The 13,763-nt window shown below is 34.4% G+C and overlaps 1 protein-coding gene across 1 annotated transcript in view; it reads right to left on the reverse strand.

Moving 5' to 3' along the window:
• LOC145726094 (limbic system-associated membrane protein-like) overlaps positions 1 to 13,763 on the reverse strand; it is a 45,039-nt gene that overhangs the window by 13,010 nt on the left and 18,266 nt on the right. Inside the window, exon 3 of the mRNA XM_081975038.1 lies at positions 2,113 to 2,235. Within this exon, the coding sequence (XP_081831164.1) occupies positions 2,113 to 2,235 (123 nt within the window). The remainder of the gene's footprint in view (positions 1 to 2,112; positions 2,236 to 13,763) is intronic.

Below are 13,763 nucleotides of genomic sequence, written 5' to 3' on the forward strand. Positions count from 1 at the left end.
GTCATACACATAATCTGACGTCATAAATTTATACTTTACAATGGATTTCCCCGAGTAGACGCGACGATAAGAATGTAATTTCAGCATTCGACGCACAACCGAAATTTTAAACATTCCTTTCAGCTTTATACGTTTTCCGCGGTTAAAGGAAATATACTTATAGTAGCGGAAAATAGGTTTTCCGCTCGACGAAAAGTAAAGCAAGTCAACCAATACTTGTGGCCCCGGGACCGAATTGATTTTAAATTCTTGAATAACATTCTTGCTTCGATCTAATTTTTCGAAAATATTTTATTTCAATTTCTGCACGTGTATCGCTCGTATGACAGATATTGCCGCGAATCTGAAGGGAAACTTCCAATTTATTGAAATTGGGGGGGAGGGCAAAATACACGATTTCTTGGGGTCGATCTTATAACAGTTTTTCTTCCAACCCCAATTTGTTGCAATCTTTATACTGTACGTTACCGGTTATGGGCTACATTTCATATAGCTAATAACAGTTTGGGGGTGAATTGTGATGAAATTCTGCGTGTATTACAGCGCGATTGCCTGATTTTACCCTATTAAAGTTGGGTTAATAATGCTGATTACAGGTAAAGCTTAACCAGACAAAAACTGAAAGAATATTATTTTAAAATAACGTTGTGTATATTTACTAATTTTAGTTCATTCACTTCTTCTTTTCTTCTCTCCTTTCAATTCTTCTTCTTTTGACCTAATAGAATAAAACATTTGGTGTAAAAATGTTGCCCTCTATTTTTGGTGCCTATTCTTTTGCTATTTTTCACTCCTTTTAATTTTTCTTTTTTCAATCTGGTAGAATACAATGTTTTGCGCGAAAATTAAAGCTTTTAAATTTGGCGCCTTTTCTTCTCCATTTCTTCTGTCCTTTTAATTCCTTTTCTTTTGCTATGAGTAATCATTTTTGACGCAATAAGTATAACTTTTAATTTTGTGAGCTGTTTTCTCCCCTTTCAGTTCTTCTTCTTTCAATCTGGTAGAATACAATTCGCTGGCAATTTGGCGCAAAAATTATTATTATTCAGTATTTTACTAATTAAAATTGTACAAAATATCACGTGATTATGAAATATGTATTCAGATATGGATAAAGAATATTTTTGACCGTTCTTATTTCTGTTTGTTTTTTGTTTCTGTTAGTCGTTGTTCTAAGTTTCTGTATGAAAATACACATGATCCGATTTTTTTTATAAAAAATTAAAATCATCCATTTGCGGCATATCCTACGTTTTGATTGCTACAATTGCGGAGTTTAACAAACTGTAATTTTAAGCTATTTTATAAGGGACGTAGGACTAACTTAGATTAGAATCATCGCTCGTTTGTCTATTTTATAAATTTTTTGATTAAAAAATTTTCTTGACAAAATCAGTTGATATAAAGTTCGTCAAAACTTAACACAACAATATTAATAAACGTTAATTAACTTAAACGTAGACAGACAACAAAAAAATTAGAAACTCGTATTTAAGAACCCATTTGCACCGTGATACTAAGCTAAGCTCAAATTAAGTGTGGTTTAGACTGCGATAATACAACTAAGAAAGGTCACAGTCTAACTAGACTTAACATAAGCTTGTTCAATTGCAAACGTCATCAAGTTATTCGAGGTTTATGATTTCACTGTGACAGATCAGGTAGAAAATGTCAGAGTCAAAGTAAATCTTAGCTTGGGGTGTATTTAAATATGGTTTCCTTCTGTCATTTGTCATAGAAAGATAATAAAACTCCGTCTTTTCAGTAGAAAGGCAACAGAGTTTGTAAATCCAGCTAAATTCTATATAAAAAAAGTCGTTAAAACACTTTTAGCAACAATTTCAATGAACCGAACTTTCAATTGCACTGAAACAACTTGATTATGTAACTTTACGTTAGAAAATGCAGATTTTACTGTGAGCTTCACAAAAATTTAACAAAAGAAAAAATCATATTAAGATCTTAATTTCAAGCAAGAATCTCAGCTTTTTTGTTCCCCAAGTTAATCTTAATCACACCCTCTCCCATAAATCCTCCATGACATCCATACGTCCTACGCTTTCATCAAAATAAGGGGAAAAACGATAGGAAAAAGGCTCATTATTCACTTACCGGGATTTGTCACTTCGCAAGGCAGAACGACTCGGTCCCCGTCTTTAACTTTAAAGACTTGACTGGATGTAAGGAATGTCGGCAATGTGGATGGATCAACCTTGATGTTCGCCTGCCATGATCCTGCGAAAAAATGGAATAAAGCTGTGAAATAACTCTATTCTGTTAAAAGTGGGGGAGTAAATCTATGCACCCTCAGCCCTTTGAGGTTCGAAAAAGCTTAATTTTAATCCTGTTGGGGAGTAGTGCGTTAAAAATTACGCTAAAGGTAGTTTCACGCCCTAATGGCTGATTTAGGTTAGGGGAGTTTGCCCTTAAGCTAATCAAGCACTCGTCTTATCTTTTACACTGTATAGAGTAAAGAAAGGGTCTACTGTTATCACCCTATCAATAAAGTGGGGACAGTTTATCGCTGCAAAACAGAAATTTATTACATCCTTTCAGTATCTAAAAAAGTTTCACTTTTGCATCCTTAATGTATGAATTTCAAGATTGCTTTATTGATTTTCTCGAGGGGTTAATCTTAAGTGCTTTGGGAGACAGCTGAAAGGGTTAAAACGGAGACACACGTGAGACCCAGTTTCCAAATAATATCATTATCTTGAAATGAAATTTGCACAGTCATTATTAAAAAAAGTCTTCAATTTTGTTGTTTACGGAATATGAATTTGTCTTAGACGCTTTAATAACAAGGGCAAATACCTCCTAAATGTTGTTTCTGATGTTTAATTACAGCAAGAAAGTTGAGTTGGGGAGCGAAACCTTCAATTATTAAATACTCGACCTTTATGAATAAAATATGAATAACTTCTTAAGGGCTTTTCTGTGACAAATTGTTTTTCGAAAGATCACCCAGTTTTCCAACTTGAAGGCTGTTTATTTATGAGTGCAAGTGGACGTTACATTACGTACAATCTAGTAAATATATTCCTTATATGAAGCAGCTTATGCGATGTTTTGAATTAATGGCCACTTTTAAGTAAATTGGATTTGCCAGCGTTAACAGAGGTTGCATGCTATAAAGCTCCATGCAATGTCACTGAGTTAAAGTTATTGGCTTTACCGCAAGTAATGCGACAAAATATTCTTTAGCTAATACTTAGGTACAATTTTCCTATCTGCAATCCGGGGATTTGCCTCTTTTGCAGTCTAATGAAGCGAAAAATTGGCTGCAAATTGCGCAAATACAAGATTGAATGAAAGCCTCGAGGTAAAAAGCGTCGCATTTTTCCCTCCTCTCGTCTTTTCCTGGATTTTTTTCATAAGAAGGGAAAGTTAATAGGTCGCGTGTCGAGTTTGTTTCAATCTGATTAAAATCGCAACCGGACTACCATAAACTCGATGCTCGCCGAGTTTCGGCGCTAATCCTGGCTTTGTTCTACGTTATTAGTCTTCATTGCCAGGATAGTCCTTTTGAAATGTAATTTTGAGTTTCGGGTCGCATGTAATTATTACGAGAAATTTAGGAAACAGTTTTATACTAAAGGTGCTGGGCTAACGGTCGTATTATGTTCTGGATTAGAAATTTCGGCTGCCTAACTTAGATTGAATTATCCACAAAGGTAATTATTTAAAAACTCCTCTCCTTGATCACTTTTTTAGTTTAAGTGGAAACGTATTTTGATAATGGTTATTAAACATTTTAAAACTGTTGATTCAAATTCAAAAGTTGAATTTTTGTCACGTGATCAGAAACATGTAATCTTTAACCTTTTATGTGACCCGGAATATGTCGTCTTTAACCTTGAAATCATGGAAATCCATGGCAACTGTAATTTTAAAACACAATAAAATCGCAATCTTTAAATGCCAATGATTCGAAAACAGTTAAACCATACAGTGCGTTTTTTTTAACGCGCAACATAGGATTTTACGTGTTAAATTTTTAAGCCCATGTTAGACCATGTTATTTTGGAACTACAAGTATAAAACTTGACGGGTGGCTGTTTCGTACCCTGAAGCTTAAGTAAGTTTAACAATTCGGCCTAAAAAGTGTTAAAAAGCTTGCAAAAAATCATCTTTTTTCGAAAAGGTTTTATCGTTTCATACTCCCTGTATGCATTGTTGTTTTTGATACTGGCACGGCAGGTAGCAGGTAAAATTTGGCGTAGAAAGTAAAACAGGGTGATCATTAACTTTATATCAAGAAAGTTAAGAACAAAAGAAGTATTTTTATAAGTGAATTGTTCAAAGTGACCTCCGTTTGAAGCCAAACAGTATTCCAAACAATCATAAAATGCCCTTTTGACGTTCAAAAGATGTCGGGTCGTGATGCAGTCAAAATATGTCACTTTACCTGTTACCTGCCCTGCCAGTATAAAAACAACAAGGAACAACAATGCATACAGGGAGTATGGAACGATAAAATCTTTTCGAAAAAAAATGACTTTTTTCCAGTTTTTAATCACTTTTTAGACCAAATTGCTAGACTTACTTAAGCTTCAGGGTACTAAAGACGCACCCGTCAAGTTATAGACTTGCAGTTCCAAAATAAAATGGTCTAACATGGACTTAAAAATTTAACACGTAAAATCCTATGTTGCGCGTTAAAAAAAACGCACTGTATAAATACTTATTATATATTTTTAGAATCAGAAATAATAGATCTGACAGCATCAGAAAATATACAGGGTGTTTCATTAAAAATCTATCAATTTTATATTTTTTCACCTTTGCCAAGATTTTTTGGTGATAACTTTTACTGCAGATATTAAATGAAATCAAAATCGAAAACCGCGTTTTAATCAAAAAGAATATACCGTAGAGCTGTCAGTAACACTGAATAGTTATAGAAAAAGTATAAAAGATAAAAAATAAATTAATTCTAAAGCGATTCCAATAAGTCCAAATAAGCCGGGAATGTTTCCATGCGGAATTGTAGTTGCATCAGAATCAAATGGTTATTTCGCCTAAAACGCAGGTGAGCTTTGTTTAAAAATTTGCCGCTCGATCGGGCAGATGTTGGAAATTTGCATTCGGATACAACAGGCAGCAATTTAGTTAATTTCCAGACGGGAAATATTCGTAAAAGGAATTTTTACTGACCAAACGCCACCGGGCAAAACATTATTTTCGGTTGGTAAATTTACAAGACAATTGATTCAATTTTTGTCCGGCGACTAATTGGATTAAAAGTTAGTGTTTTATCGGTTCTGGTAATTCTTCGAAACTTCCAAATTGGTCATCGTTAATTAACTTTTATATCGTGACCAGATTCTAAAATTGGCCCGATCCGACTTCGATTCCAGATTCCAATCGCGTGTTTTTATAACATTTTCCAATTTATTTGCCCTTTCCCCGGGGGCTCGCAAAATTAAACCCACCCCGACCGTCTTTTAATTATTGTAATACGTACCGAATCCGTGTTTTCTCCTCGTTTCGTTGTAATTAGAATTAGAACTCGCTTTTTGTCCCCTGTTTCCTGCTTCGACAAATGCACCTGAATTTTAGCAGGCGGAAAGCGAGCCGAGCACTTTTGTCGTATTTGTATTCCAGGTGTCAGGTGGAGGATCTTAAATTGAAATTTATTCTGCGGGTCGTCGTTAAGATTTCCTACCGCACCTCCGTCGTTCTTATTGAGTCTCTCGTTATGAGAAATTCCAAAGACGGAATTCGAAAATACGCAAAATCAATATAAAAATGCCTTCAGACTTTCTCTTATAACCTGAATGTTCCGGTATAAGGAAAAAATCTAAATTGCAAAAATTCCACTTTGTTAATATACCCATTATAATTACCATAAGGTATGTCACGTGGGGTTAGTCAAGTTTCCATCTTTTAGCCATTACTAACCCCATTTGCTGACCAAAGTAAAATAATGCTTTGAAAACTCGTCTCCTATGGCAAGTTAGTTTTGAACTAAAACTGAAGGTGTGTGGTTTGTGATTATAGTTGTCAAAATAGTTGAATATTTTAGATTTTAACCATTAAAAATTAAGGAAGTTTAGATAATTCGACACTTTTGAAAATGAGAAAAATTTAGTTTTAATTAGTGTCATTTAAAATTAGTATAGCCGTTTGTATCGTTAGTTACTCAAACGCTGATTAGCCGTAACCCTGTTCAAAAACTGAATATATTCGCTACCTACAAATATAAATTTTTGTTTTTTAATGTGAAGACCTTCTTCTTCTTCTTGTCATGCTATCCGTTAACGGATGTTTGCGACTACATTCTTCATTTCATCCCTGTTCCCAGCGGTGTGAATCAGTGTCTGTATGTTGTGCATTCCCGTCCAATGTCTGATATTCCGTAGCCAAGACATCTTTTTCCTTCCTACTCCTCTCCGACCCTCTATCTTACCCTCAATTATCAATTGCAAGTATTTATATTTTTCGTTCCTCATGACGTGCCCTAGGTATGCAGTTTTCCTCTTTTTGATGGTGGTGAACAACTCTCGCTCTTTGTTTACAGATGCTAGCACATCTTCATTTGTTATTTTTGCTGTCCAGGGTATTTTGAGGATTCTGCGGTACAACCACATCTCGAACGCTTCTAATTTGTTGATGGTGTTTACTTTGAGGGTCCAGCCTTCCATCCCACAAAGAAGCACCGACCAGACGTAGCACTTCAGGAATCTTAGTCTCAAATCAAGATCGAAGTCCGAGCAAGTGAACACTCTTTTTAGTTTAAAGAATGCTTCCCGCGCTTGTTCAATGCGGCATTTAATTTCCAAGTCAGATGTCCAGTCCTCAGACAACCACACTCCGTGAAGACCTAGAAAGACAAATCTACCGCTGTTTTGCAGCTTTTATGAATTTTAAACGATCCTAAATCAAATAGAAGCGCTATAGTCATTTAAAGAAGAAAAATACCTACAAACAACAATTAGGTCAGGTTCTTTGTGCGGCTTGTAACTATTATTCAGGTTGTTTGAAAATTCTCTTCCTTCATCAGTTTGATACTTTGTGAACCCACGTAAAACTATGTAAAATATTCCGATAAAAATTTGTTACTGTTCCAATATTATTTATGTTTAATCAAGTCAAAACTTTCCGGAGAAATTTATCTTTCACGAGGATTTCATTTTCCGCATTCTTGGAGGGTTTTTCGAGTGCCGGACCGCTGCTCTCTTCGGTCATATTTAATCAGAACGAAGCCAAACCCGCCCAGAGCTCGCCAATTTATCAACATCCTCGAGAATAGTTAGTTTATCCCGGGCAACGACAAAAACAGGAATTCTCAATTAGGGCTCACTTCGAAACTCCTTGTTTGCGGAAGTGTAGTAGATAATAACTAATTTACGGTCTTTGGGACGTTGTCGCTCCTTAAGATAAAGACATTATTTTAAATTACGCCGACTAAATGCATTATTGGGCGCGACGTACGTGCTTTATAAGGTGGGTTACAATATGGAGAAGGAAATCGGTTGCTAAATAATTTAAATGCAGCTAGCGAGTCTGAAAGCGCCAGAGGTTGTCGTGGTTGCTGGCCATATTAATAAATTATACTTATTTAAAGCTGGGGAATACGTGTAGCCCCAAGCTGAATTTACACCTACTATCTGGTGCATAAATCTGATTTATGAAAACTTTTCACTTTGAAAAAAATCCACTCTACAACCACCTCAAAATCAGTCAGTTATTTACATGTTTTACAGTAAAAATAAAACCCAAATTAAAATGAAGTACAACTTACAGAGCAGCAAAGCAAACGAAAAAGGATTAGATTTTCATTCCTCCTGCACTTTAAAGAATTAACACTAAACACATAAAAAATCGTGAATGTTGAATGTCTTTAAAGGTTTTATAGTAACTAAAGAGGGCTTGTATATAAAATATAAATATCTATTTAGGTCAATCTAAAAAAAGGCTAGTAAATAACATTGTTGAAACATAATCGAGTTACTTTGAAATTCATTAACAACTTTTATGACAAAAAGAGAACTTTTATGCCGGTAAATTAAAGATAGGTATCTGAAAGGGTTACGAAGCCATTCAAAAGTAACATCATCGTCTGAAAACTTAACAAAGCGAAGTTGGACGACTTAAAGTTTAATTATTATAGCAGTAATTGCGATCCTTTATCCTTTAAGAAGGCAACTCTATTGTCCAAGATGAATGTTCCTTTCCCAGCACGCCGCATGATGGCTTTCCCCGGGGATAATGCACGTTCCTCCCTTTCGAACTTTCCTTTAATTGCTCCTTTTCGGTCGGTGTTTGATGCGACCTTTACAACTGGTAAGTTTCGCATTGAAACCGTCGCCGATTCCATCCGGAACGAATTTTATTTTTCACAATTTAATTCCAGGGACTTATGCACGTGCGGAATATAAACGCCAGACTACGGCTCATCTTCCCTATTGTGCCTCCTGCTAATAATTCCGTACAAGAAAAATCCTCAGAGAAATCTTCTAGGAAGTCGACTTTGATTATTCCTGAGGTAATTGCGATCCTTTGTCCTTTAAGAAGGCAACTCCATTGTCCGGGATGAATGTTGCGTTGCCGGGACGCCACAAGATGCCGTTCCCGAAGGATAATACTCCTTCCCTTTTCCCCTCACATTGTTCACCCCCTTTCCGGGTTGAATAGACATTTGTAAAGTTACTTTAATTGTGTCCCCTTAATAGCTGTTATTCGACTTCAATGGATTTCAGTACTTTTTTTGTTTTTCTCTTCCCTTTAATTATCAATCGAAGGGAATAACATCATCATCAGTATTAAATATTACTGATTCAAAAAAAAGCATACAAATCCCACCTTATTAAAAAGGGTGAGGCAAAAAAAGGGTCAGGCATGCATATTTCATCAAAGCAACGGAAAAAACCGGACTTTGCTCTTGGATAAAACCATTCGGAGAGGTGGAGATCGTAAATCCCTAGACCCGGGAAACGTAATGAGTGGAAAGTGTTCCCGAAGTATCAATATACTTAGGGGTCGAAGGAAACGGATCGGGAAAAACAAGGATTCTCAATTAGGCTCTGTTTCAAAACAGTTGTTCGCATAGAAAGTGTGGGAAAATTGCAGTTTCTGATCGTGATTGAAATATTTTCATTCTGATGTTTTTATAGTCTAAACTAGAAAATATGAGGTTTTTTGTCTAAAATAATATAAAATAGAAACTAAGTGTCAAAACATTTTTTACAATTTATTCACCCTCTTTTGAATGTTTTATCTAATTTAAGTCTCTTTGGTATAAATATGTTTTTTTTTCTGTGCATTGAAACACCCTTTTGAAGCAAAATAAAAAATTGACATAATACAAAGACCTTTCGTAGAAATATGATCTAAATTGATGGAATAATGAAAATCAAATCAAGTAGTAGCATAAAGTGAAACTCAATCAGCGGATGCATTACGTTCGTATTTTGTAATTAAAAGAGTACTAATTTTTCTGATTTATTTTGTCAAAATTCAACACAGTTGTGCCAAGGTAAACATGTATTAGACTCAGTTTACAAGACACAACTTGAAAATACTACAAATTGGAACGCTTGTGAGAAGGTAAACGCAGTTGTTTATTTATGTTAAGGACAGACAACTGTATAAAATAGCAGTGAATTTAAATAACTGTAACATTCACTACTTGCTAATTAAAAATGCTTGATTTAATTTACACAATGAAATGCCACCTTTAGCTCAATTTGTTACCCTAGTATTTAAAAACAACAAATAATGTAACCCTACATTTTCCCAATTTGTAGTCTCGTAAATGCCATTAAGTGCTATAATAACAGAAAAATATCAAACCAGCTGCAATAGCTAATACATAATTCCTAAATTAATTACTGGTCACATACACACAATCCATAATTATTATACAACGAGCAACAATTCACATATTTTGTCAAAACATTGTTGTTGTTACTGTTCACAAACGTAATATTATTATTATTCCGAGTTGAAAAGTAATTAAAGCCGTATAAGTAGTTTGAAAAATGATTAAAACCAAAGTTGCTATTAGTTAATTTTGCATGCAAAATACAATAGGGAAAATTAGTTCGCCGTTAATCCTTAGTTGTTAAGTCATTAGAGGGCCCATTGTAGTTTCCAAGCAAATACGAGTGCGCTTCTTAAGAGCAATAATTAGAGTGGAAATTATTGCAAAGATGTTTCCTGTTTTAAAGTACGTCGGGAATTGCGAACGAAACTCTGTTGAAAAACGAGCTACCGCTTGTTGCCCATGTTTTTTCAGTTGTTAGTTTTTAATTACTCTAAGAAAACGGTTTACATCCAATTTTCGTAAACTAAGTTAGCATTCGTTTAGGCGAGCGTTGCACATTAATTTTAATGTTCGTCTTCCTCTCCATTAGAGTAATATTTATGTTGGAGGATGCTCCTCTCCAAAGGAGCCCAATTAGAACGTTCCGGCTCGTCTCTTATTATGAATTTGAAAACTTTCCTGAATTTGCGTTCGGATTAATTTCGTTTAAGAGCGTGCCGAGCTTCGGAACGAAATATTTACTCGGGATGAACTTCAAATTATAGCGACGAGCTTCCCTTGAAGTTTCTTTAGCGTCGGTTCTATACCAGCATCTGTAAACTATATGGAATTATGGACAAACAGTTAGTTAGACGTGCCAAATTACTATTTAGACCAATCTTCACATTTTAAAAGCTCACTCCAGAATAGTAAAAAATTGTTTACAGTGTTTAATTTTTTGGCTAGTAAAAACCTAACAAATACACGAATTAAATTCTGTTTTGGCTGAATGCCATTAAAAAAAAATGCTAAAAATATCTAAATTCTTCATAATTTAAGTGTTTATGATACACACATTTTTAAAAAAGTGATGGTTAAATTACCGGTAAAGTAAATATTTTACTTTACCAGGAAAATTTGGCTGGATATTACCAATAAATTACTGGTACAGTACATATACTGTGTTTCTGGCAGTTCAAATTTTGTAGTGTTTTTTCATGTTATTGGATACGAAATTTAATGATGATTCCAAAAATGTGCTTAAAACAGTCAATTTTGTCTCTGCATATCAAACTGTGCTTAAAAGTTGCAAAAATCAGGGTTTAGCAAAGTTTTCTTGCAGTATCCGATACAAAACGTATTTCTGAGATTTATGACAGTTATTTTACCAGAGGTCACGTGACTGCCTAGCTAAACTATCCTCCAAAAACCACGTGATATATCACTAATTGTCAAACTGTCAAAATTTGTCTAGTATTGGCAAGAATACAGTTTAACAAAATTTTCTTACAGTTTTCGCAACAAAACGTCTTTCTGAGATTTATGACAGTTATTTTGACGATTTCCAGTTTGTAAATGTAAATTACAAATTGTATGTAACAACGTATCATTTAAATCAGTAATAAAAGTAAATTTTTCTTGAGTTTAAGGCTCTGTGAAACTGTCGTACAAATTAAAGAGTATTCTAAACAAAACATTTACTCTTCATCATTTGTAGCTCAATTTAAAGTTGCATAGAAAACTTTTTACTCAATTTGCGCTCTGGGATATTATGAATAAGAGGGTGAATTTTCAATTTTTAAATTTCTAACGAATAAAAACCACAAAATCAAATTCATTTACCGGTAAAAATCCACTTAAAACAAGCGGAAAGCTTTCCACCTTGAAAACGTTTCGCTTGATTTAGACTCGAACCTTTCAATCTTCAGTTCCGGTGTTTCCAAAACGTTATTTACTTAACAATAACGTTGCACTGGAAGTTTTATCGATTCCCAAAGCAGCAAATTTAGACAATAAAATAAAAAAATTCAGGTCGGTCACAAATTGCAAAAGTTGAGGAATTGATCCGTGATTATTTCGACGACCAAAAATGCATTATTTGTTGAATACACAAATATGGAAACGTTCCTGCGAAAATAGCGCAATATTTATATCAAACGAAATTAATTGCCGCATGGATAAATGGCAAAATAAATATTCATGTTCACGGGTCAGTGCGGATTACTCCAATTTGAGTTAACGTTTCGAATATTTTCGTTGTTGAAAATTATTAAATAAATTTCATAAGCGGAATTGTAAACAACAGTTTTACATTAGGGACATCATTACGGCAACGCCATTTGCTAAAACTGTTTACCTAACTCCTCAACCACACTGTTGCATTATGTATTATGGCGCAATTAATAACGGCTAGGAGGTTACGTTTAGACTGTACGGTGGGTACATTTTTACCTCCACCGACCTTGATGTAATTACCATTGTTAGGTAACAGGTGAACGTTTTAAGGCGACTGACCTATATATAATATATTTATCTAAGTTCGTTGTTTAAATATATAGTTAACACGCATTATGGGGAAATTTATGAACGTTTGTGTTCGGTGATGTTTTGAGTCACGCTAGAAAATTATGCTGTTTCGTTCTAAATACACGAATTAAATCGTGACTTATTCCGTGAAAAAGTTGATGTTTGCTGCCTTGTAATGTCAGATTGATGTTGCCATATGTTTTAAATTTTAAAAATAAAATACAACATTTTGCTGAAAGATAGCAGGTTGATTAACAAGCCTTAAAAACTAAGGGAAAAACGTAACACATTCACAATATACCATTCTGGTACTTGTACACCTTATACATTATTATTTAGCGGCAAATTATCAGTGCATCCTTTCCAACTAATTTGACTTTTAACAACACATTGTAAGAGCTTCCTCTGACTTTCCTCATTATGCTTTCCCTTGCACGCTCCACGTCACCAAAATCCATTCAATATGAAAGGGAGTATTATAAATGCTTCTGTCCTTTGTCTCGCAGGTCAACTTCGAGACAACCTCCTATCTTGGCGAACGATTAAATGTGTGTAGTGGAGTTTCTGGAACAGTCAAACTAACTTTAAACAGGACAGAAACGAAGAAGATAGCCTAATCGATCACGAACTTCTGAAGGCAAATGAAGCGAACCGAATTTGTAATTTTGCCATTTTCGTTGCAGTGTCAAACTGTTGTGTTATAAAATGTTGCTTTCTCATTTACTTTACTCTTACCTCTCCTTGGGTGCAAATTATTATCTATTTCAATAGAAAAAGTGTAAACCTACTCAACTATGTAGCCTGACGTGCCATTTGAAATAAATTGTCACTAGTCCAGCTGTTTTTTTTTTGTTTTAACAGTAATATGTATTTTAGTGTAAACATGCTCAGCTTGGACGTTTGCTTCGTGCTGTTAATAGTGTAAACAATGTCAACAGGTTCTTATTCCTAGAAAATATGTTTCTGTCATTCTTTCAAATATTAGGTGTAACCCAATAAACACACACACACGTTTATTCTACGTTGAATCAACGTTCTGACCGATATTTTAACGTCTAACGTTGAATTTTGGTTGTAATTTTTTTAGTTGACTTTAAGTTAAATAGAAAACTATTTAACGACAAAACAACGTTACCTGATAACTTTATTTTACAACTTGTTTGTAATAAACAAAAATTTACCAGTTACTCATATCATATAAGTTAAACCTTTGAGCTTGCAACACTGTTAATGAAAGTTGATAACTGACAAAACCATAAAAAATAGTTTAAATTGTGAAAATTTGCAAAGACTGGTTGACACCTGTCAAAATTAGTCACGTGACTCTTAGAATGTAATTTAATTTTTTAAAATTGGGTAAGTTAAATTTAGACAGTGGCAAAAGTTGAAATTGTAAAAACCATATGTCACGTGACATTGATAATCCAATTTTGAGCTTCCAGCACTGTAAAGGCCGGTTGACACCTGTTAAAACTGTCATTTGAAC

This window comes from Ips typographus, linkage group LG3 (genome assembly GCF_016097725.1).
Source record: "Ips typographus isolate SLU linkage group LG3, UJ_Ityp_2.0, whole genome shotgun sequence".
Taxonomy (NCBI): domain Eukaryota; kingdom Metazoa; phylum Arthropoda; class Insecta; order Coleoptera; family Curculionidae; genus Ips; species Ips typographus.